Below are 22,500 nucleotides of genomic sequence, written 5' to 3'. Positions count from 1 at the left end.
ATGTCAGTCGGAACTCTGCGTGATCAGGTGATCTATCCAGACTCTCCTGGAGACATGAGCAAGAAAGGCCTCACAGACTCCGACCTGGAAGGGATTCTAAACATCGTCAACCTGCGATACATCCTGCAGAGGGAGGGAGGTGAGGCTGGGAGGGAGGGTCTTCTTTCCTCTGTCCTAAAGGAGGCTCGGGGGTCCAGCGGTTAGAGAAAAGGGGTCTTGCTACCAAGAGGTTCAAATCCCAGCTCAGCTGCTGACTCACTGTGTGTGTGTGACCCTGAGCGAGTCACTTCACCTCCTTGTGCTCCGTCCTTTGGACGAGGCGTCAAACAAACAAGGTCCTATTGGAAGAGACTCTGCAGCAGCAGCAGTTGTTGACGATCCAGAGTTCACCCTCCTAGTCTCTGCGAGTCGGAATGAGACGCTCGTTGGTTGACACTCCCCAAGTTAACTTCGTGTTTCAGTCCAGCGTAGAGCGCCCCCAGGTGGCTGCGGCGCTCATCGCTTTTGTCTTGTACCTGCGTTGCAGGCTGGGACTCTGAGAGCGACTGGAAGGACGTCCTGTCGGGGGGAGAGAAGCAGCGCATGGGAATGGCGCGCATGTTCTATCACAGGTAAGCGGGCGTCTTCTGTCACTGACCTCAGGGTTACTCCTCGTCAGTTTGGTTGTATTGGGGCACCTTTCCCATGATTATAATCTACATTGATCATAGTTTAACCTTTGATTTACAATGCTTCCCTGTGCTTTAGCATTCTCTCACTGTGCGTGTGTGTGTGTGCGTGCGCCCGTGCGCAAGTCTGTAACCCTGATTAATAGTAACAGTGTTTGTGTGTGTGTGCGTGCGCCCGTGCGCAAGTCTGTAACCCTGATTAATAGTAACAGTGTTTGTGTGTGTATCAGTGTGTGTGTGTGTGTGTGTGCGCGAGACTGTAACCCCTATTAATAGTTAGTGTTTGTGTTCCAGGCCTCAGTACGCTCTGCTGGACGAGTGCACCAGCGCGGTCAGCATTGACATCGAGGGAAAGATATTCCAGGCTGCAAAGGATGCTGGGATAGCGCTGCTGTCCATCACACACCGCCCGTCGCTCTGGTGAGTGCAGCAGTCCCGTCCTGTCATGAGGGGGCGTGCATCGCGGTGCACAGGTCTGATTTCCAGCCTTTTGTTTATATAGTTTTCCTTTATTTGGGTTGGAGATAAGGCTCCCAATTGCATAGCAGTTTGCTCCATTCAAAGTGTTTTATATAAATCGCAGTGCTGAACCCAGTAACCCGGGCTGGGTTATAAGCACAGAACGGTGCTCCACGCAGGACGCAGTTTTGATTGCGTGTTTTCCCCCTCTGCAGGAAGTACCACTCCCACCTGCTGCAGTTCGACGGGGAGGGGGGCTGGAAGTTCGAGAAGCTGGACACAGCCACCCGCCTCTCCCTGACCGAGGAGAAGCAGAGGCTGGAGGCTCAGCTCTGCGGCATCCCCAAGATACAGCAACGTCTCTCCGAGCTCTGCAAGATCCTGGGGGAGGAGAGGAGCCTGCCCAGCGAGGAGGAGGAGGAGGAGGAGAGCCAGGGAGGGGAGGGGAGGGGAGAGGGAAGCTAGTGGAATGAGGGGAGAGTGGAGAGAGGAGGGAGGGAGGGAGGAGAGGAGAGGAGAGCCAGGGAGGGGAGGGGAGAGGGGGATCTAGTGGAGGGAGAGGAGAGTAGAGGGGAGGGAGGGAGGGAAGCTAGTGAGGAGAGGAGAGCAGGAAAGGGGAGAGGAAAGGGGAAGCTAGTGGAGTGAGAGAGGAGGGAGGGGAGAGGAGTGAATCTAGTGAGGAGAGAAGTAGAGCGTCAGGGAGGGGAGAGGGAAGCTAGTGGAGTGAGGGGGGGAGAGGGGAGAGGGAGGAACTCAAACTGCTTGATTGAAGGGAGGGGGGAGGACAACAGCCTGACCATCGCCGGGGACAAAAACACAAAAGGTCCTTTTTATTATAATTGTGTTTCTTTAGCTTTTATATTTTGAGGTGTGTTTTCGAAGCTTCAAGCCTTCAAATAGAAAAAGCTAACTGGAGATTGAGCTAATCTGAGCCGTGACTTGATTTACCACGTTGCAGTAGACAATGTAAGGGACACCTCTCCCTGCCTCAGCACCCCAAAACCCTCAGCTGCACACCAAAACCACCACTCGCATCGAGTTCCCCTTCTCTCGCTCGCTTCACTGATGCAATCACAGTGAATTTTAGCAAATACCGTAGAGGACCTTATCACTTTGCCTTTTGAACCTAATCGCGATTTACTTCAATCTCTCTTCTAACTTTTTAAATATCATTTGTTTTTTCTGTTTTTCAGTTTCACTGTTCAGTCCTTAATGTTAATTTTTATTATACTTTGTTCTAAACTAATGTATCGAGTCCCTAGAGAGAATAACCAAGAGTTAAAATGTTGAAAAGTCCGAAAGTTTTCAACCAAACGGACAAAGACAAAAGCCGAGTTCCCTGGGCTTGACCGCCACTTTTTTGTTTTTTTAATAAACATTTAAACTACCTTTTCCAAAAGTCTGTTAATCTCGGAAAAGGGTTGCAAAAGTTACTTAGTTCAGCTAAACAAAGTAACTTTGTTCATTAGCTCATTTGTGTGTGATACAAAAAATATATATAAAGCATTGATTTCACTACTAAGCAACAAAGCAGAATGACAGACAGCAAGACAGCTGGATTTATCAAGGAGGGGGGGGGGTAATTAAAACTGAAAAGCCAGAGCTCGACTTTGTAGCGAGCATTTTATTAAATATTTGTGTTTCATTTTTAAAACACATGCACGCAATCTTGTAACACAAACATATTCTCCGAGGTATATAAATCTAACCTTCACGCTGTGTAGATCTATACCCATTGCCTTCAGTGAGGATTACTACAGGTGTTGTGCAAGCCCACAGTTATGTACAGCCTGCATTTATAAACTGAACATAATCTGAAGCGTTCTGAGTTTAGTGGCGGGTCGAGCACCGTTTTCAGTTTTATTTCGAGTCACGTTCTCTCCCTTCAAAAAGAAAAACAAACAGCAACAGTAAAACGTGAAAAAAAACCCTTGATAAATCTAGCTGTACAGTAAAAGCTTTTAAGTACAAACGTTTATTGATTTAGGATTAGTTGTTTTGATGCAAATGTATCTGATATCAATAAATAATATTTAAAAAAAACACACAGAGCATAATGTCTTTACTGGTCTGAGCTGTATAGAGGTCTATAGGAAAGAGATCTCCACTCTCAACACTGCAGAGCTGTATAGAGGTCTATAGGAAAGAGATCTCCACTCTCCACACTGCAGAGCTGTATAGAGGTCTATAGGAGAGAGATCTCCACTCTCAACACTGCAGAGTTGTATAGAGGTCTATAGGAAAGAGATCTCCACTCTCAACACTGCAGAGCTGTATAGAGGTCTATAGGAAAGAGATCTCCACTCTCAACACTGCAGAGCTGTATAGAGGTCTATAGGAAAGAGATCTCCACTCTCAACACTGCAGAGCTGTATAGAGGTCTATAGGAAAGAGATCTCCACTCTCCACACTGCAGAGCTGTATAGAGGTCTATAGGAAAGAGAACTCCACTCTCAACACTGCAGAGCTGTATAGAGGTCTATAGGAAAGAGAACTCCACTCTCAACACTGCAGAGCTGTATAGAGGTCTATAGGAAAGAGATCTCCACTCTCAACACTGCAGAGCTGTATAGAGGTCTATAGGAAAGAGATCTCCACTCTCAACACTGCAGAGCTGTATAGAGGTCTATAGGAAAGAGATCTCCACTCTCAACACTGCAGAGCTGTATAGAGGTCTATAGGAAAGAGATCTCCACTCTCAACACTGCAGAGCTGTATAGAGGTCTATAGGAAAGAGATCTCCACTCTCAACACTGCAGAGCTGTATAGAGGTCTATAGGAAAGAGATCTCCACTCTCAACACTGCAGAGCTGTATAGAGGTCTATAGGAAAGAGATCTCCACTCTCAACACTGCAGAGCTGTATAGAGGTCTATAGGAAAGAGATCTCCACTCTCAACACTGCAGAGCTGTATAGAGGTCTATAGGAAAGAGATCTCCACTCTCCACACTGCAGAGCTGTATAGAGGTCTATAGGAGAGAGATCTCCACTCTCAACACTGCAGAGTTGTATAGAGGTCTATAGGAAAGAGATCTCCACTCTCAACACTGCAGAGCTGTATAGAGGTCTATAGGAAAGAAATCTCCCCTCTCCACACTGCAGAGCTGTATAGAGGTCTATAGGAAAGAGATCTCCACTCTCCACACTGCAGAGCTGTATAGAGGTCTATAGGAAAGAGATCTCCACTCTCAGCACTGCAGAGCTGTATAGAGGTCTATAGGAAAGAGATCTCCACTCTCCACACTGCAGAGCTGTATAGAGGTCTATAGGAAAGAGATCTCCACTCTCCACACTGCAGAGCTGTATAGAGGTCTATAAGAAAGAGAACTCAGGTCACTAGATGGTGCTGTTTCTTTCTTCTGCAGCAGGGGTCTCCAGCCCTGGTCCCGGAGAACTACTGTAGCTGCTGTACACATATATTATTACAGGCAACTGAACTGAAGAGCAGCCCTCGAACACAAACGCTTTGCTGTAAAAATCTGTCGCGGCAGGGAATCCTGAAACGCTGTTCCAAGGCGACTTGCAGAGACTAGGGTGTGTGAACCATGCATCAGCTGCAGAGTCGCATACAACAACGTCTCACCCCAAAGACGCAGCACAAGGAGGTGAAGTGACTTGGAAGGAGGGCCTGGTGGATTGGAGAGCCCTGCTCAAGAGTTTTGTGTTGGGTGTTTAGCAGTGGCTCTCTTTGTCAAGATTGGCTGAAGAGATCTATTTAACGTGATTTTATATTTTATATATCGAAACAAAACCGATTGCTTTTGTTTTTGCATAGAGGAGAGATCCATTTCTGTTTTGTTTTTCTTGTATAGTTTGCAAATTATTTTGTGTGTGCCTGTGTGTGTGTGTGTAATGTTTATAATGTCTATGAAATGAACTTTGTGTGTGTGTATGTGTTTTTATATATAATTAAAATGATCAAAAATAAAGAATTTATCAGCCTCTGTGTGAATGTCATGCCTGCTTTAGCGATTAACTCTTCTATAATTATAATATCTATTTTTATATAGCGCCTTTCACAGTGGCGCACCATCACAAAGCGCTTTGCAGAGGCAGGCTGTGAACTGCGCATTATAGGCAGAGTCGCTTCCAATAGGACGCTGGCTTAACATCTCACCCGCAGGACGGGGCACAAGGAGGTGAAGCGACTCCCTCAGGGTCCCGCACAAAGAGTCAGTCAGTGCCAGAGGAGGGATTTGAACCGGTTTTGGTGACAAGCCCTGGACTTTAAACGCTGGACCGCACTGCCTCCTAACTTCGTGTGAAGGAGCGCCCACAGCAAGAGTTTAAGCAGAATTGAACAAACTGCCTTCAGCGAGCCCAAGGACTTTCACAGCTCGGTGATTCATCATCAGACGCAATAATGAGGCCACGGGTTATTAGAAGAGATTAACCGCTAATTCGTCACCATTTTCTGGAGGACAGCGTTAATGGGTCAAACGGCTTTGCAAAGGGAGTCTTCTTGCCAAGACTCCTGTTGCACAGCAATGTCATCCATTCCAGGTTTTACTGCCAGCTTGATCAGCCACAGTGTGTTTATTTACAACACAGATCCTGACTACTTAAAGTCCCTGTGTTTAATAATCTATGCAGGCAAATTGGCTATAATAATAATAATAATGATAATAATAATAATAATAATAATAATAATAATAATAATAATAATAATAATAATACAATATTTACTACACACACACACACAAAATTGTTCATAAAGCTATTGAATAACAGAATAAATAAAACAAATAAAGAATTGAAAGTTTATTTTGAGGTTTTAAAAAATAAATAAATAAAAAAGAATTCTTGCCCTCTCACAGCTGTCAACGCGGTCTGGCCCTCTTGGTCAGTGCGCATGCGCCTCGCCTGTAAGCGGACAGCTGGCGGCTGCTGACATGCTCTCCTTCAAAGGTAAGAACATCACAAGATCCTTTATTTAAAAAAAATAAATAAATAAATAAAATAAAACGAATAGAAACGTCCTGATAAAGAGACAGCAAGCCATGAAGGGGAGCGGCGTTTGGAATGGTAAGGGGAGCGTGCGTTCCGCTGCGATTGGGTCTGGTTTGCTAATAATAATATCATTATATTGTAATTTATGTGTGTGTGTGTGTGTGTGTGTGTGTGTTTTTGTCTTGCAGTTTGCAACGGCAACACCGACACCAACAACGGCGGCAACCACTGCAAGAAAAGCAAACGCAAAACCAAGAAGCACGATCGTAAGGGCTCGGGGGATTTCACCAGCGAGCGATGCGAGGAAGTGCTCCTGTAAGCCGGCGTTAGCTTTGCTTGCTGAGCTGACTGGCTGGCTGACTGACTGACTGACTTTACCTTTGAGAACTGCCTGGTGCTGAACATACTGTTGGCGAAAAGAGACGCATTTTATGTATATAATCGTTTAAAACTAGTTGGAGACTCTAATCGGCAGAAATGGGGAGATGGGATATTTTAGGGTAGGGAAGGGGGTAGCGCAAGTTTCTCGCTCCCTGGACCCAGATCACAACAATGTGGAGTTGACGCATCTGGGTTCTGAGTCACCCTGTCTCTTAAGTTTGTGTGACTCTGGGTAGCACCTGACTCCCCATGTGAAACAGCAGAATACCGTTTGCTCACTGAGACTGAAAAGCGAGGTGACGCTGTTTGTGTGTGTGTGTGTGTGTGTGTGTGTGTGTGTGTGTGTGCGCAGGGGGGAGTCACACAGTCAGGGGAACGCAGGGGTCCCCGAGGGTCTCCCCCTGGTAGAGGCACGGCCGCGTGGTGCGCAGGGGGGAGTCACACAGTCAGGGGAGCGCAGGGGTCCCAGAGGGTCTCCCCTGGTAGAGGCACGGCCGCGTGGTGTGCAGGGGGGAGTCACACAGTCAGGGGAGCGCAGGGGTCCCCGAGGGTCTCCCCTGGTAGAGGCACGGCCGCGTGGTGCGCAGGGGGGAGTCACACAGTCAGGGGAGCGCAGGGGTCCCCGAGGGTCTCCCCTGGTAGAGGCACGGCCGCGTGGTGCGCAGGGTGGAGTCACACAGTCAGGGGAACGCAGGGGTCCCAGAGGGTCTACCCTGGTAGAGGCACGGCCGCGTCTTTGCTGAGGACTCCAAAGGGAGCATAACATTGGCTCTGGCACTCTGAGACTGTTTCTCCTCATCATGCTACAGAGGGAGGCTGTTGAGAGAGTATAAGAGCCTCACTTTCTCTTTCTCTGCTCCAGCAGCACCAAGCAGACAAAAACTGCTATACTTCCCATAGCGACACGACAGGACAGCACTGTTGAGGGAGGGGGAGGGGAGCTCTATGTGGTAAAACTATTTGCAAAGGAAGAATTCCTACAGTTGACCCCCATAACGCCCCCCCCCCCACCCTCCCCCCGGTCTGCCCGCACTGCTGGTTTATTTTTAGACCCTGATGTCGTTGTCAGTCTGCTGGTAATTCAACTCTCTCGCTCTCTCTCTGTGTGGGAGTGAGATCAATGGGTAATTTTGCACCTCGTGCTAGATATTCAGGAATTGTGTGAGCCAGGACCAATGGCTAATGGTGACTAATGATTATGCCTTTAGAAAAACACACTGATATTAAGGCTAGAAGATGGTATAGCAAAAATATAAAACCAAAAAACTACTGGAAGGAAGCTGTAATTGTGTCAAATGTCACATTTCTCATGAAGAAAACTCCAGAGCGCTGGTGTGCGATTCAGTGTGTTAATGTCACGTTTCTCAGCAGCTTTCATTCCACTTCGTGAAGCACAATTAGTTGGTTCTATAGGGTGGTGCAAAACTTTTTGGCCAGAGCTGTTAATTATTTATTTCGTATGAAATAATCATTGTAGTTTCTTTCTTTCTTTCTTTCTTTCTTTCTTTCTTTCTTTCTTTCTTTCTTTCTCTTTTAAGAAAGGTAAATAAGTCCGGTGTCTCAGAGCCCCAGCCGGTGCGAACTCTGAGAGATTTAAAAGTCTCCCTCCTCCTGGACAGTCTGGAGACCTCCGGGGAGGGCTCCCGCTCCCCCTCGGACCGGGCCCCCTCTCCCTCTGGGGCCCCGCCTCCCCCGTGACTTTCACCCCGCCCCCCACGGTGCAGCTGGGATCAGACGATGAGGAACAAGAAGACCCCACTGATTACTGCAGAGGTAGCGAAAGAGATGATAAATCTGTTTGTTCATCTGCTTTTAGTTTTTAAGCCAGAATGCTGGGGATTGCTAGTTTTCGTCAGTGATGTGTTGGAACTGTTTAAGGAGGATTTGGATTTTCAGAAAGGTGTCGGGATACCTCAGGGCGCACCAGGCAGGGAGACTGTTTCAATATTTCATGCCCAATTGGGAAGCGCTGGCCTTATGGTTTCCTGTAAGTTTTTGCGTGATGTCAAAATTTGAGATCTAAACACAGCCCTCGACCTTCCCCTGGATGAAAGAGGAGGCTGTGCAGAGCTTGGTCCCAATGAGGAACAGACAGACAGAGACAAAGTTTCTTCTTTGTCCACTAAGATATATATATGTGTGTGTGTATGTGTTTTATTTGCGTCTTTCAGGTGGGTATTATCCTGTGAAGATCGGAGACTTGTTTAACAGCCGGTATCACGTTGTGAGAAAGTTAGGATGGGGTCACTTCTCGACTGTGTGGCTGTGTTGGGATATACAGTAAGTAGTGACCAGGTGGTGATCTGCGTAACGAAGTGCTGTCCAGTATTCATATACAGCTGTGGCCAAAAGTTTTGCAGAACCTAGAATGAACAGAATTTAGATATTGTCTATTGAGCCTCTTGTTTTTGTCCCTTTGTCCAGTCGGAAGAGGTTTGTTGCTCTGAAGGTTGTGAAAAGCGCTCAGCACTACACAGAGACTGCCCTGGATGAGATCAAGCTGCTGAAATGTGTGAGTGTGAGCGTCCAGTGCATACAGCCCCACTGAGACGAGACTGCACTGAGACGAGACTGCACTGAGACTGCACCGAGACTGCACTGTACTGAGACTGCACCGAGACTGCACTGTACTGAGACTGCACTGAGACTGCACTGTACTGAGACTGCACTGAGACTGCACTGTACTGAGACTGCACTGAGACTGCACTGTACTGAGACTGCACTGAGACTGCACTGTACTGAGACTGCACTGAGACTGCACTGAACTGAGACTGCACTGAGACTGCACTGAACTGAGACTGCACTGAGACTGCACTGTACTGAGACTGCACTGAGACTGCACTGAGATGAGACTGCACTGAGACTGCACTGTACTGAGACTGCACTGAGACTGCACTGCACTGAGACTGCACTGAGACTGCACTGCACTGAGACTGCACTGAGACTGCACTGTACTGAGACTGCACTGAGACTGCACTGAACTGAGACTGCACTGAGACTGCACTGAGACTGAGACTGCACTGAGACTGCACTGAGACTGAGACTGCACTGAGACTGCACTGTACTGAGACTGCACTGAGACTGCACTGTACTGAGACTGCACTGAGAGACTGAGACTGCACCGAGACTGCACACTGAGACTGCACTGTACTGAGACTGCACTGAGACGAGACTGCACTGAGACTGCACTGCACTGAGACTGCACTGAGACTGCACTGTACTGAGACTGCACTGAGACTGCACTGAACTGAGACTGCACTGAGACTGCACTGTACTGAGACTGCACTGAGACTGCACTGACTGAGACTGCACTGAGACTGCACTGAGACTGCACTGTACTGAGACTGCACTGAGACTGCACTGTACTGAGACTGCACTGAGACTGCACTGCACTGAGACTGCACTGACTGACTGAGACTGCACTGTACTGAGACTGCACTGAGACTGCACACTGAGACTGCACTGAGACTGAGACTGCACCGAGACTGCACTGTACTGAGACTGCACTGAGACTGCACTGAGACTGAGACTGCACTGAGACTGCACTGTACTGAGACTGCACTGAGACTGCACTGAGACTGAGACTGCACTGAGACTGCACACTGAGACTGCACTGTACTGAGACTGCACTGAGACTGCACACTGAGACTGCACTGTACTGAGACTGCACTGAGACTGCACTGTACTGAGACTGCACTGAGACTGCACTGAGACTGCACTGAACTGAGACTGCACTGAGACTGCACTGTACTGAGACTGCACTGAGACTGCACTGCACTGAGACTGACTGAGACTGCACTGTACTGAGACTGCACTGAGACTGCACTGACTGCACTGCACTGAGACTGCACTGCACTGAGACTGCACTGTACTGAGACTGCACTGAGACTGCACTGAGACTGCACTGAGACTGCACACTGAGACTGCACTGAGACTGCACTGCACTGAGACTGCACTGTACTGAGACTGCACTGCACTGAGACTGCACTGAGACTGCACTGAGAACTGAGACTGCACTGAGACTGCACTGTACTGAGACTGCACTGCACTGAGACTGCACTGAGACTGCACTGTACTGAGACTGCACTGAGACTGCACTGTACTGAGACTGCACTGAGACTGCACTGACTGAGACTGCACTGAGACTGCACTGACTGAGACTGCACTGAGACTGCACTGAGACTGCACTGTACTGAGACTGCACTGAGACTGCACTGAGCTGAGACTGCACTGAGACTGCACTGTACTGAGACTGCACTGAGACTGCACTGAGATGAGACTGCACTGAGACTGCACTGAGACTGCACTGTACTGAGACTGCACTGAGACTGCACTGTACTGAGACTGCACTGAGACGAGACTGCGCTGAGACGAGACTGCGCTGAGACTGCACTGAGACTGCACTGAGAATGCACTGCATTCAGACTGTCTACCTACTGTACAAAGGGTCTTGAACGGTCCATGATAATACAGTACAGTACAATACAATCCGCAGGTGCAACAGCGACACAATAGATCCCAAACGAGAGACGATCGTTCAGCTCATCAGTACATTTCAAAATCTCAGTACGTGCAGTGCAGTGCGTATCAGTGCAGGGCTCTACAAACCTCTACAGTCGCAGTACAGTGCAGTGCAATGCAGTACAGTATAATACAGTGCAATACAGTGCAACACAGTGCAGTACAGTGCAATGCAGTACAGTATAATACAACACCATACAGTACAGTGCAACGCAGTACAGTATAATACAGTGCAATACAGTGCAACACAATGCAGTACAGTGCAATGCAGTACAGTATAATACAATACAATACAGTGCAACACAGTGCAGTACAGTGCAATGCAGTACAGTATAATACAGTGCAATACAGTGCAACACAGTGCAGTACAGTGCAATGCAGTACATTATAATACAGTACAATACAGTGCAACACAGTGCAGTACAGTGCAATGCAGAACATTATAATACAGTACAATACAGTGCAACACAGTGCAGTACAGTGCAATGCAGTACAGTATAATACAACACAATACAGTGCAGTGCAATGCAGTACAGTATAATACAATACAGTGCAGAACAGATCAAAGATGCAACTGGGAGCAAAGAGTCCCGTGAGGAGGGGTCCTTAGCTGCCCCGCTCCCTGACCTAATCTCGTATTGTGACTGCAGCATGTGTAAACTGCCTGGCTGTGTGTAACGGTCCCATTCCCTCCGCAGGTGCGGGACAGCGACCCAGCAGATCCCAAACGAGAGACGATCGTTCAGCTCATCGACGATTTCAAAATCTCCGGCGTGAATGGAGTGCGTATCCTTGCAGGGCTCTGTAAACCTCTGATCTCGCAAACCGCGCCGTGTGTGTGCGTGTGTGTGCGCGTGTGTGCGTGTGTGTGCGTGTGTGTGCGTGTGTGTGCCGTGTGTGCGTGTGTGTGTGTGTGTGTGCCCTAGTTGTTTGTTTGTTTTTTTTTTGCCCTCTTCTGATCGGGACAACAAAAAAACTCTGGAGGTCTGTTTTGCCTTGACCAGCTGTCTAGCCTCAGAACTGGAACACCAGTTACTCAAGTGTGTTGTGTGTTTTTTTTTGTTTTCTTTTTTTGATACAGCACTAGATCCCTGATCGGATTCAAACCCTGTCGCCTGGGCTTGTCCTGCGAGGTCTGTTTGCCTTGACCAGCTGTCTCTCTCAGATGTGTGCATGGTGCTGGAAGTGTTGGGGCACCAGTTACTCAAGTGGATCATCAAGTCAGACTACATGGGCCTCCCTATCCCGTGTGTGAAGAGCATTCTGAGACAGGTCCTGAACTGCAGCCCTATGAGACGTCTTTATAATATACAGCACTAGACCCTGATATTGATGAGATCCAGCCCTCTGAAATGTCTTTATAATATACAGCGCTAGACCCTGATATTGATGAGATCCAGCCCTCTGAAATGTCTTTATAATATACAGCACTAGACCCTGATATTGATGAGATCCAGCCCTCTGAAATGTCTTTATAATATACAGCACTAGACCCTGATATTGATGAGATCCAGCCCTCTGAAATGTCTTTATAATATACAGCACTAGACCCTGATATTGATGAGATCCAGCCCTCTGAAATGTCTTTATAATATACAGCGCTAGACCCTGATATTGATGAGATCCAGCCCTCTGAAATGTCTTTATAATATACAGCACTAGACCCTGATATTGATGAGATCCAGCCCTCTGAAATGTCTTTATAATATACAGCACTAGACCCTGATATTGATGAGATCCAGCCCTCTGAAACGTCTATAATATACAGCACTAGACCCTGATTCTGATGCGATCCAGCCAGGTAGGGTTTTAAATCTGTTTCCTTTGCTCAGGTTTTGCAGGGCTTGGATTACCTGCACACAAAGTGTAAGGTCATCCACACAGACATCAAGCCAGAGAACATCCTCATGTGTGTCGACGACGTTTACATCCGTAGAATGGCTGCCGAGGCAACCGTATGGCAGCAGTCCGGAGCCCCGCCCCCCTCGGGGTCCTCAGGTAACCACGCCTGCTGCGGGGGGGGGGGGCCCTTCCTGTTCGCAATTTCTGCGGGGGGGGGGGGGGCCTTCCTGTTCGCAATTTTTTTTTTTTTTCCTGTTTTTCTAATTTCCTTTCTCTTTCTCTGTGCCTCTGTCTGTCTCCTCCTCTCTGCTTCCTTCCTGCAATCCTGTCTCCTCACTTCCCGCTCCAGTAAGCACCGCCCCTCGCGAGAAACAGGTACGTCAGAATTTCCGGAATTCTATTCATTCATTCATAAAAAAATAATTTGATGCCTTTCGGTGAGTGTCACAAATTTGACCACGGGGACAGCTCTGAGGACCACAGCTTTAACCGTTAAGCCACACTGACTGTATTGGGATTGATTTACTGCATAGACAGGGTTAATATTATCAATATTATTATTATTTTCTGCGTCAAAGGACATTTTATTTATTTATTAGATATTTTCGCGATGCTGCTATCCTCAAAATGAGTTCATTTTGTTATTAGGGTTATAATTAATATTGTTCTGGACACATTCATCTGTCATGTACAAAGGTACTGGTTTTCTCTTCTCCTCAACTTGCTAGAGGTTTGGTTTGAGGATTGTGCTGGAGAATATGGGAGGCTTTCTCAGTAGACTCTGGGTAAGATTAGCTCTGAGCTCCAGGCTTGTGTCTCGTCAGCTCTGACGGGGTGAACAAACGGCAGTCCTTCTGTCTGGGGGAAAACGCAGATTTCTGTACCCTTATTCGAGCTAGTTTTTGTTTTGTTTCTTGTCTGTGCTCCATTATGCATTTGGTTTCGCTAGGAGTTTAATAATCAGACACACCTGAGCTTGTTAGCTAGACACACTGGGGGGGCTGATCAAGCTGCTGGTGAAACCTGGACTAGATCATGCTGCTGTGCAACAGGAGTCTTATTAACATGTCTGAAATTCAATTCTCATTTTAAGGAGGGCTATCTCAAGACTTTTTTTTCAATCCTTTGTCTGTCTGTCCTCTTACCTTGGCACCAGAAGCCCCAGTGGCTTAATTGTTTAGAGCCGTGGACTGGGATCAGGGATGGTGGATTCAATCAAAATAATCAAAACCCTCCAAAAATACTCTGGGCTTGTTTTAAGACTTCTAATGGAAGCGTTTGTTGTTTTTTTGAATTGCTTTGATATTCATAAACCGTTTTTGTGTTTTAAAATAACCCTGATTAACAGCAGTTTGTTCACCCTTCCAGTCTGCCTGGCCTGTTTTGCTCTGACAGTGAGATTTATTTTTTGCTTCTGGCACAGAAATCGCTGCTTGATTTGATTCTAATATGCAGCTGATGTTTGGCAGCCCATATTAGCAGCTTTGACATGCTTGGGGGGGGGGGATTATTTGAGATTTTAATGCATGCCCTTCGAAAATATCTATACAGTTGTGTGCAAATGTAGTGGGGACCCCAAGATGTGTCACTGCTGTCCTTTATATACCCACCTGCATGCCAGCACCTCTGGGTGTGAGAATTTCAATTTCCAGTAATCTGTAACGTGGAAACACTAGGCTCTCCTCGTTGCGTTTTTAACGAGGTAAGCCGCTTCTAAAAAGTCTCCTGCATTTTGCCGTTAGGGGCTCCGCGTTCTGTTTTGAAATGAATTGCACGCATGGCCTGCAGTTCCAAAGCAAGTCCATTCAATTAGGCGATCGCTAATTGACTTATGCTGACCGTTTTTCCAGGGCATTCAGTTCCAGTAGATTTGCACTACAAATTAAAACTACAGAAACAATGCAGTAATGTAATAAATCTGCACACCGCTGTGTGTGTGTGTTTGTGTGTGTGTGTAGAATAATAGATGAGCTTCAGACAGCTAGAGGAAAGCAATTCCATCCAGGGTTTCTGTGATGTCGTAAACTACAAGAGCGAGGGCGGAGTTTCTAAACTGTCCCAGAGACCCGGGATGGGATTGTTTTCCTGTATATCTCTGAAGAAGCCCGCCTGTTATTTCTTCTAACCCTCGGACCCCCTTGTGATGCTGATATTAAAGAGGACGAGGGTCAGTTGTTTTTTTAACTGTCGTGCTTCATCGCTGTGCAGCCGCTCTGTCTCGTTCTCCGTTTCTCTGAGATGCGAAGGCACCAGCTTTACATCATTTTTTTTAACGTGGTTGATCAGTAGTGAACGTTTCTGCGCTGTGGGGGTTTGAAAACGAGACATTTTTTGTTTTGAATCGAAAGCGACGGTCTCTCGGAGTCGAGTGGGTCAAAGTTCAAGTATATTTTCCTAGAAGTCTTAAAAGAAGTCCATAGGGGGTGGTGAGCTTGTATTTAGGGGACAGACTGGAGTATTATGAGTGTCCCCCCCTCTCTCTCTCTGTCTCTCCACACAGACGGGGAAGGTTTCGAAGAACAAGAAGAAAAAGTTGAAGAAGAAAGCGAAACGGCAGGAAAGGCTGCTGGAGGAGAGGCTGCAGGACATTCAGAGAATGGAGGAGATGTGACGGGCAATGCGGCCCCGTGGGGAGCCCCCCTCTCCCTCCCCCCGCACCCCCTCTTCAAAGGGGGCGCCCCGGCCCTGTGCGTGGAGAGAGAGCCTGCTGCTGGAGGAGCAAGATCCAGGCGAGGAGAGGGAGAAATACACTGAGTGTGAGCAGTGGCAAACTCATCATTTCAATATGAATGTCAATATTAATAATCAGACTTCATTGAGGGGAGTCTGAACTCCAGGACTGGGTGCAGCAGCAGCAGGGCTAGTGTGAGTTTCTAACCCTGCTCAAAGATTGCAACAATACTAGACTTCAAAAGTTGAACCCCAGGACTGGGTGCAGAGCAGCAGCGAAACCTGGCAGGAAAGGCTGCTCATTGAGGAGAGGCTGCAGGACATTCAGAGAATGGAGTGTGAGTTTCTAACCCTGCTCAAACTCCTGCCTCCTGATCATTGCAATATTAATAATACTAGACTTCATTGAGGGGGAGCTCTGAACCCCAGGACCGGGTGCAGCAGCAGCAGCAGTGCTAGTGTGAGTTTTCAACCCTGCTCAAACTCCTTGCTCCAAATTTCAATATTAATAATACTAGACTTCATTGAGGGAGCTCTGAACCCCAGGACTGTGAGCAGCACCAGCAGGGCTAGTGTGAGTTTCTAAGAGCCTGCTGCTGATATATTAGCACTTCCTGAGGATCTCTTCAGGATATCGTGGGTGACTCATCAGCCGCAGGCTATGTGTGATAGACTTCTTGGTTCAACTGAGCGACACCCTAAGCAAGACTTCATTGAGGGGAGCTCTGAACCCCATACACTGGGTGCAGCAGCAGCAGCAGGGCTAGTGTGAGTTTCTAACCCTGCTCAAACTCCTGGCTCCTGATCATTGCAATATTAATAATACCAGACTTCATTGAGGGGAGCTCTGAACCCCAGGACTGGGTGCAGCAGCAGCAGGGCTAGTGTGAGTTTCTAACCCTGCTCAAACTCCTGGCTCCTGATCATTGCAATATTAATAATACTAGACTTCATTGAGGGGAGCTCTGAACCCCAGGACTGGGTGCAGCAGCAGCAGGGCTAGTGTGAGTTTCTAACCCTGCTCAAACTCCTGCCTCCTGATCATTGCAATATTAATAATAATAAACAGACTTCATTGAGGGGAGCTCTGAACCCCAGGACTGGGGGCAGCAGCAGCAGCAGGGCTCTAACCCTGCTCAAACTCCTCTGTGTCTGTCTGTCTGTCTCTCTCTCTTCTTCCAGACACCAACTCTCAGTTCCGCAGCCAGCTGGAAAACAGCAAGGTGGACGGCTGCTATGGCGACGGCGGAGGGGGCTTGGCCTGCAGCCCCCCCAGCACCTCCTCCTCCGGTGTTGGATTGGAGGGGAGCAATGGTCACGCCCCCTCGGGGTTCGGTCGCTTCACCAGTCCAGACTCTCAGCTCTCTGGGATATCGGGGTCCCTGTTCTCCCCCACCTCGGGATCGGCGATATCGGGGTACTCAACTGAGCAGGACCGGCGGAGGAGCGACCTGTCCCCTAACGGTGAGGAGAGAGAAGCCGGTGACATCATCTGGAATTTATTCCGTTTATTCCCGGTTTCACCACTGGGTGTCACTGTTGCTCATTATTGTTTCATCATTGCAGTGGACACAGTTTTGTAACATGTCAATGGCTGTAGGAAAAAATCACGTTTTTTAGATTAAATGAATTTTGTGTAATAATGAAAACCAGGGCTAGGAATCAGACTCCTGTTGCACAGCAGTGTCACCCAGTCCAGGTTTTACAACCAGCTCGATCAGCCTCAGTGTGTCTAGGGAACAAGCTCAGGTGTGCCTTATTATTATTAAACTCGCAGTGAAACCAGGACTGGATCACGCTGCTGTGCAGCGGGAGTCTGATTCCCATCCCTGAAAAGAAAGCTAATTTGTCTCTGCCTGCCTGTCTGTCTTCTTGCTCGCCTCTCAGTCAGCCTGTCTGCCTGCCTGCCTGTCTGTCTGTCTGCTTGTTCACCTCTCTCTGTCTCTCTCTCTCTCTGTCATGCTGTGCCCAGTGAACATGATAACTGTGTTCAGTCTGAAGCAGCCTCTCATCAATACTGTGTTTCTACCTTTCAGCTTTCAGTTCCGCGGACTTCCTGGTGAATCCCCTGGACCCCCAGAACGCTGATCAGATCAAGGTCAAGATTGCTGACCTGGGCAACGCCTGCTGGGTGGTAAGAGATTGTTATCCGTGTTGCCCTGACACTCGCATTCCCAAGTATTTAAAAGATTCGCTGGTCCAGCAGTTAGAGCAAGGGGGTCTTGATACCAGGAGGTTCAAATCCGGGCTCAGCCACTGTGTGTGTGTGTGAGACCCCGAGCAAGTCACTTCACCTCCTTGTGCTCCGTCCTTCGGGCGAGACGTCAAACAAACGAGGTCCTATTGGAAGAGACTCTGCAGCAGCACTTGTTGATGATGCAGAGTTCACCCTCCTAGTCTCTGCGAGTCGCTTTGGATAAAAGCCTCTGCTGAAGGACTCGTTCATCGCAACAAATAAATCAAAACGCACACAGCTGCTTACGAAGGCCTTGAATTGAAAAGCTGTCCTTCCCTCACCTTTACAAACCCGGTACCAAAGCCGCGTTCCTCAACTGTGTGTGTGTTTTTTTTTGAAGCGGGAAAAGCGAATCCCTGTGTTTCCTAACGAAGCGGGGTAAGCGAGGATTCATGAAAACAACGCCGCCCTGGTTTTTGACTCACCTCTCTCCCCTCTCTAGCACAAGCACTTCACAGAGGACATCCAGACCCGACAGTACCGGTCCCTGGAGGTTCTGATCGGTGCCAGCTATGGGACGCCAGCGGACATCTGGAGCACCGCTTGCATGGTGAGAGGGTCCAAACGGGCCGGACCAGAGCGGGGGGAATGGGGGTGGGGTCAACTAATATTATATATTGCATTGAGAATAGCAGAAGTGTCACTTAACTGCATACTTTGGACAAAGTAGCTTTCAGATTTGAAGCAGTGGTGCTGTCTTTGTAATTCTAATTCTAGCTGGCTGGTTGCGCTTCGGTCAGACAGCGCTTGCATTTCGTCTGCCTGCATGGGGAAAGCGCTTGAATTGTACGCTCTTTGTGTTCCACGATTGCTTCGCCCGCCGGCCGCTTGATTCTGTGTTTCTCGTGTGTCTTCGTAGGCATTTGAGCTGGCAACGGGCGATTACCTGTTCGAGCCTCACTCTGGTGAAGATTACACGAGAGACGAAGGTAACTCCTTCAGCCGGTTTTATTAATCTCTCCACTCTGTACAGGGCTGGGAATCAGACTCCTGTTGCACAGCAGAGTCACCCAGTCCAGGATTCACTGCCAGCTTGATCAGCCCCCAGTGTGTCTAGCTAACAAGCTCAGGTGTGTCTTCTTATTAAACTCCTAGTGAAAGCAGGACTGGATCACACCGCTGTGCAGCGGGAGTCTGATTATTAAACTCCTAGTGAAAGCAGGACTGGATCACACTGCTGTGCAGCGGGAGTCTGATTATTAAACTCCTAGTGAAAGCAGGACTGGATCACACTGCTGTGCAGCGGGAGTCTGATTATTAAACTCCTAGTGAAAGCAGGACTGGATCACACTGCTGTGCAGCGGGAGTCTGATTATTAAACTCCTAGTGAAAGCAGGACTGGATCACACTGCTGTGCAGCGGGAGTCCGATTATTAAACTCCTAGTGAAAGCAGGACTGGATCACACTGCTGTGCAGCGGGAGTCTCGTTTCAAGGCCCGTACTGAACCCGACTGTGTTGGTTTTGTTTTCAGATCACATCGCGCACATTATTGAGCTACTGGGAGAGATCCCGCCCCATTGTGCTCTGTCCGGACGCTATTCCCGGGAATACTTCAACAGGAAAGGTGAGAAGGGCAAGCGACAATTCCATAATTTATCATCATTATTATTATTATTTTAAAATATATAAAATAATCTCTCTCTCTCTCTCTCGCTCTGTGCCCCTCACCCCCCGCCTCTCTGTCGCCGCCCTGCAGGTCAGCTGAGGCACATCGACTGCCTGAAGCCCTGGGGTCTGTTCGAAGTCCTGCTGGAGAAGTACGAGTGGCCCCTGGAGCAGGCCGCTCAGCTCAGCGACTTCCTGCTCCCCATGATGCACTTTGTGCCCGAGAAGCGAGCCACGGCGGCACAGTGTCTGCAACACCCCTGGCTGAACTCCTAAAACCAGCCACGCACCCCCTAACAGCCTGGCTTCGAGCCCCGCCCGTCCCAGCGCACCGCGCCCGTCCCCAGAACACATTGGAACATGCCTCTGCTGCAGCCCTTCGTCTGCCCAGGGATCTCCTTACCAAAAGGATTTGTCTTCCTCTGAAACGAGAGAACGGTTTTTCGAATGTTTTTATACACCCTCCCTCCCTCCCCAGAGCGCTGCACAAGCCTCAACGCAAAAACCAGAGCGCTCTCGTGTCCACGTCGACAAAGCAACACTTCTGCACGTTCGTGGAGGCAACGGGAATTGACAGTCAGTCGTTCTAGGAGGAAAGGGGGCAACCCTGATCCGCGAAGAACTTTTACAGATTCTCAGTGACTTTTTTCAACTTTTAGCTGTTTTAAAATCAATTCGATAACTCCCTCAGCGTAAGGACCCCAGCGCTGGAATGGTACCTTGGGAATAATAATAATAATAATAATAATAATAATAATAATAATAATAAATATACTTTTTCAGTGCCTTGATAAAGAATTTGGATTTTGATTATTTTCTTTTTAAATAAAAAAAAAGTGAATACATTTTGACTCCTGTTGCATAGCGGTTTCACTGTGACTTCGATAGTGAGACACACAGCTCAAGCTGCTAGCAAAACCTGGAGCGGGTGACTCTGCTGTGCAACAGGAGCCCGATTCCCATCCCAAATGTACTCCCTGAACTCAGAACGTCCCGCTAGCTCTTTGACGGTCTAGACCGCCGGGGTGCAGCGCGAGAGGCAAGTTATTAATTCAGAATAATATTACTAATAATGACAGAACTGTTTGAATGTACTGTGCTGAATTAAACTCTTTGATGAAGTATTCATTTTAACCGTGGCGCTGGTCTCTGTGTTTTGAGTTTCATTTAACCGGAGTCTTGCTGAGATTAGATGGCAGATCATCACCCTCGTCCTGCCTCCTCTGCTCCACCTCCAGGCTGTCTCTTTGGTTTTAAAACATGTAGGGATCCTGTGGTTTTGTCAGAAATATATAGAGTTACATTACTCTTTCAGAAACAGGGAAACAGTACAGTACAGCAATCTTACCCACTGCTAGAGAATGATAAAGGCGCATCAACCTTACAAGGTTGTGTGTGTGTGGGTGTGAGAAACAGGGCTACTAAACATCTTTGCCAGCATCGCCCTTGTACGTTACACAGCAAGTCAACACAACACAGAAGACTATTTGAAAAATTGTATTTGATACACTGTATTTTACACACAAAGCAACACAAAAAAAAAAAAAAGTTTGGTAATTACAAGGACAGCTGTGGCATCTCCCTGCAGGGCTGCAAATAAAGACTCCCGCTGTGCAGCAGTGTGATCCGGTCCTGGTTTCACTAGGAGTTTAATAATCAGACACACCTGAGCTTGTTGCCTAGACACACTGGGGGCTGATCAAGCTGCTAGTGAATCCTGGACAGACGCTGCTGTGCAACTGGGAGTCTAATTCCAGCCCTGCTCTGCACGGCTAGTCGCTATTCACTCCTGGCTCTCTGCCTCCCTCTATTTCAACTCCTTGGCCCTTGTAGCTTCTGCGTTGGCCCTCAGCACAGCCCCAGGGCTGGGGTAGGGTCTCTGCTGGAACAGGGGCCCGGCCGCGGTGGTGTCTGCTCCCGTCTTCGCCTCGTTGCGTTTGGGGAGCCCAGTGGCCCACGACCCCCTTATGAGAGAGAGAGAGAGAGAGAGAGAGAGAGAGATTGAATCGTGACCCTTTACCTGATGCATCGTAGTTAAATAGGTGTACAGTGTCCTTTTTGTCTTAAAATAGTCCAGCGTTAAATGAACCTAGTCATGTTGCTGAAGGAGACTCTTCTTCACACAGAGAGTGGTGAGGGGATAGAATGGGTTCCCTAGTCATGTTGCTGAAGGAGACTCTTCTTCACACAGAGAGTGGGGAGGGGATGGAATGGGTTACCTAGTCATGTTGTTGAAGGAGACTCTTCTTCACACAGAGAGTGGTGAGGGGATGGAATGGGTTACCTAGTCATGTTGCTGAAGGAGACTCTTCTTCACACAGAGAGTGGTGAGGGGATGGAATGGGTTACCTAGTCATGTTGTTGAAGGAGACTCTTCTTCACACAGAGTGGTGAGGGGATGGAATGGGTTACCTAGTCATGTTGCTGAAGGAGACTCTTCTTCACACAGAGAGTGGGGAGGGGATGGAATGGGTTACCTAGTCATGTTGCTGAAGGAGACTCTTCTTCACACAGAGAGTGGTGAGGGGATGGAATGGGTTACCTAGTCATGTTGCTGAAGGAGACTCTTCTTCACACAGAGAGTGGTGAGGGGATGGAATGTGTTACCTAGTCATGTTGCTGAAGGAGACTCTTCTTCACACAGAGAGTGGGGAGGGGATGGAATGGGTTACCTAGTCATGTTGCTGAAGGAGACTCTTCTTCACACAGAGAGTGGTGAGGGGATGGAATGGGTTACCTAGTCATGTTGCTGAAGGAGACTCTTCTTCACACAGAGAGTGGGGAGGGGGTGGAATGGGTTCCCTAGTCATGTTGCTGAATCACTGGGATCCTTTAAGACCAGACTTGACAAAGTTCTGAGATCAATCAGCTGCTCGGAACAGGATGGGCTAATTTTGGGAGTGCTTCTTACCGCGGGGCGTCCGAATACGCGCTGGGATCCATGGGGTCCATCTCCTCGTCTACTCTGTCTCGGCCTGAAGACAAAACATCATCACGTTAAATTACTGGGTCTAATGAAACGCAAAGCCAGCGTCACTCCACGAAGCGACGATTCACGTGAGGGGGTCTCTGCTGCCCCTAAATCAGGCCGACGCCTTTCGGAGCGAACAAACAGCCCGCTGGGGTTTGGGACGATCGCTGCTCCCCCCTCCCCTCTTCTCTCTTC

At 48.3% G+C, this 22,500-nt stretch overlaps 3 protein-coding genes across 3 annotated transcripts in view; 2 read left to right on the top strand and 1 right to left on the bottom strand.

The window, feature by feature from the left end:
• abcd1 (ATP-binding cassette, sub-family D (ALD), member 1) overlaps nt 1-1,592 on the top strand; it is an 8,854-nt gene extending 7,262 nt beyond the window's left edge. The window contains 4 exon segments of the mRNA XM_041237135.1: nt 1-139; nt 527-611; nt 963-1,088; nt 1,343-1,592. The exon segment at nt 1-139 is cut by the window's left edge and continues 7 nt beyond it. Coding sequence (XP_041093069.1) covers nt 1-139; nt 527-611; nt 963-1,088; nt 1,343-1,592 — 600 coding nt within the window.
• Nucleotides 1,593-7,656: 6,064 nt separating this feature from the next.
• srpk3 (SRSF protein kinase 3) lies at nt 7,657-20,473 on the top strand. Its single transcript, XM_041237134.1, has 16 exons — nt 7,657-7,686; nt 8,078-8,231; nt 8,630-8,738; nt 8,883-8,970; nt 11,678-11,765; nt 12,145-12,251; nt 12,812-12,977; nt 13,171-13,196; nt 15,322-15,429; nt 15,493-15,577; nt 16,674-16,955; nt 17,528-17,625; nt 18,170-18,277; nt 18,587-18,656; nt 19,201-19,293; nt 19,426-20,473. Exons 1-16 carry the CDS (start codon nt 7,657-7,659, stop codon nt 19,608-19,610), a joined length of 1,797 nt encoding a protein of 598 aa, XP_041093068.1. The 3' UTR covers nt 19,611-20,473.
• Nucleotides 20,474-20,816: 343 nt separating this feature from the next.
• Nucleotides 20,817-22,500, bottom strand: part of pqbp1 (polyglutamine binding protein 1) — a 3,749-nt gene continuing 2,065 nt past the window's right edge. The window contains exons 5-6 of the mRNA XM_041237177.1: nt 22,246-22,309; nt 20,817-21,298 (exon numbers count right to left, since the gene is read on the bottom strand). Of these exons, the coding sequence (XP_041093111.1) occupies nt 21,142-21,298; nt 22,246-22,309 (221 nt within the window). The 3' untranslated portion in view covers nt 20,817-21,141. The remainder of the gene's footprint in view (nt 21,299-22,245; nt 22,310-22,500) is intronic.

The sequence above is a fragment of the Polyodon spathula genome, chromosome 43, assembly GCF_017654505.1.
Source record: "Polyodon spathula isolate WHYD16114869_AA chromosome 43, ASM1765450v1, whole genome shotgun sequence".
In the NCBI taxonomy this organism is placed as follows: domain Eukaryota; kingdom Metazoa; phylum Chordata; class Actinopteri; order Acipenseriformes; family Polyodontidae; genus Polyodon; species Polyodon spathula.
Note: the sequence above shows the minus strand (reverse complement) of the source record. Positions and strands in the feature narration are given on the sequence as shown.

What these genes read in the sequence shown, in the direction of transcription:
- srpk3 (XM_041237134.1), top strand. Translation starts at nt 7,657, where the DNA reads ATGCCTTTAGAAAAACACACTGATATTAAG. An exon ending in TCTGGAGCACCGCTTGCATG is followed by an intron (nt 18,278 to 18,586) that starts GTGAGAGGGTCC and finishes GTGTCTTCGTAG; the next exon opens with GCATTTGAGCTGGCAACGGG. An exon ending in GGAATACTTCAACAGGAAAG is followed by an intron (nt 19,294 to 19,425) that starts GTGAGAAGGGCA and finishes GCCGCCCTGCAG; the next exon opens with GTCAGCTGAGGCACATCGAC.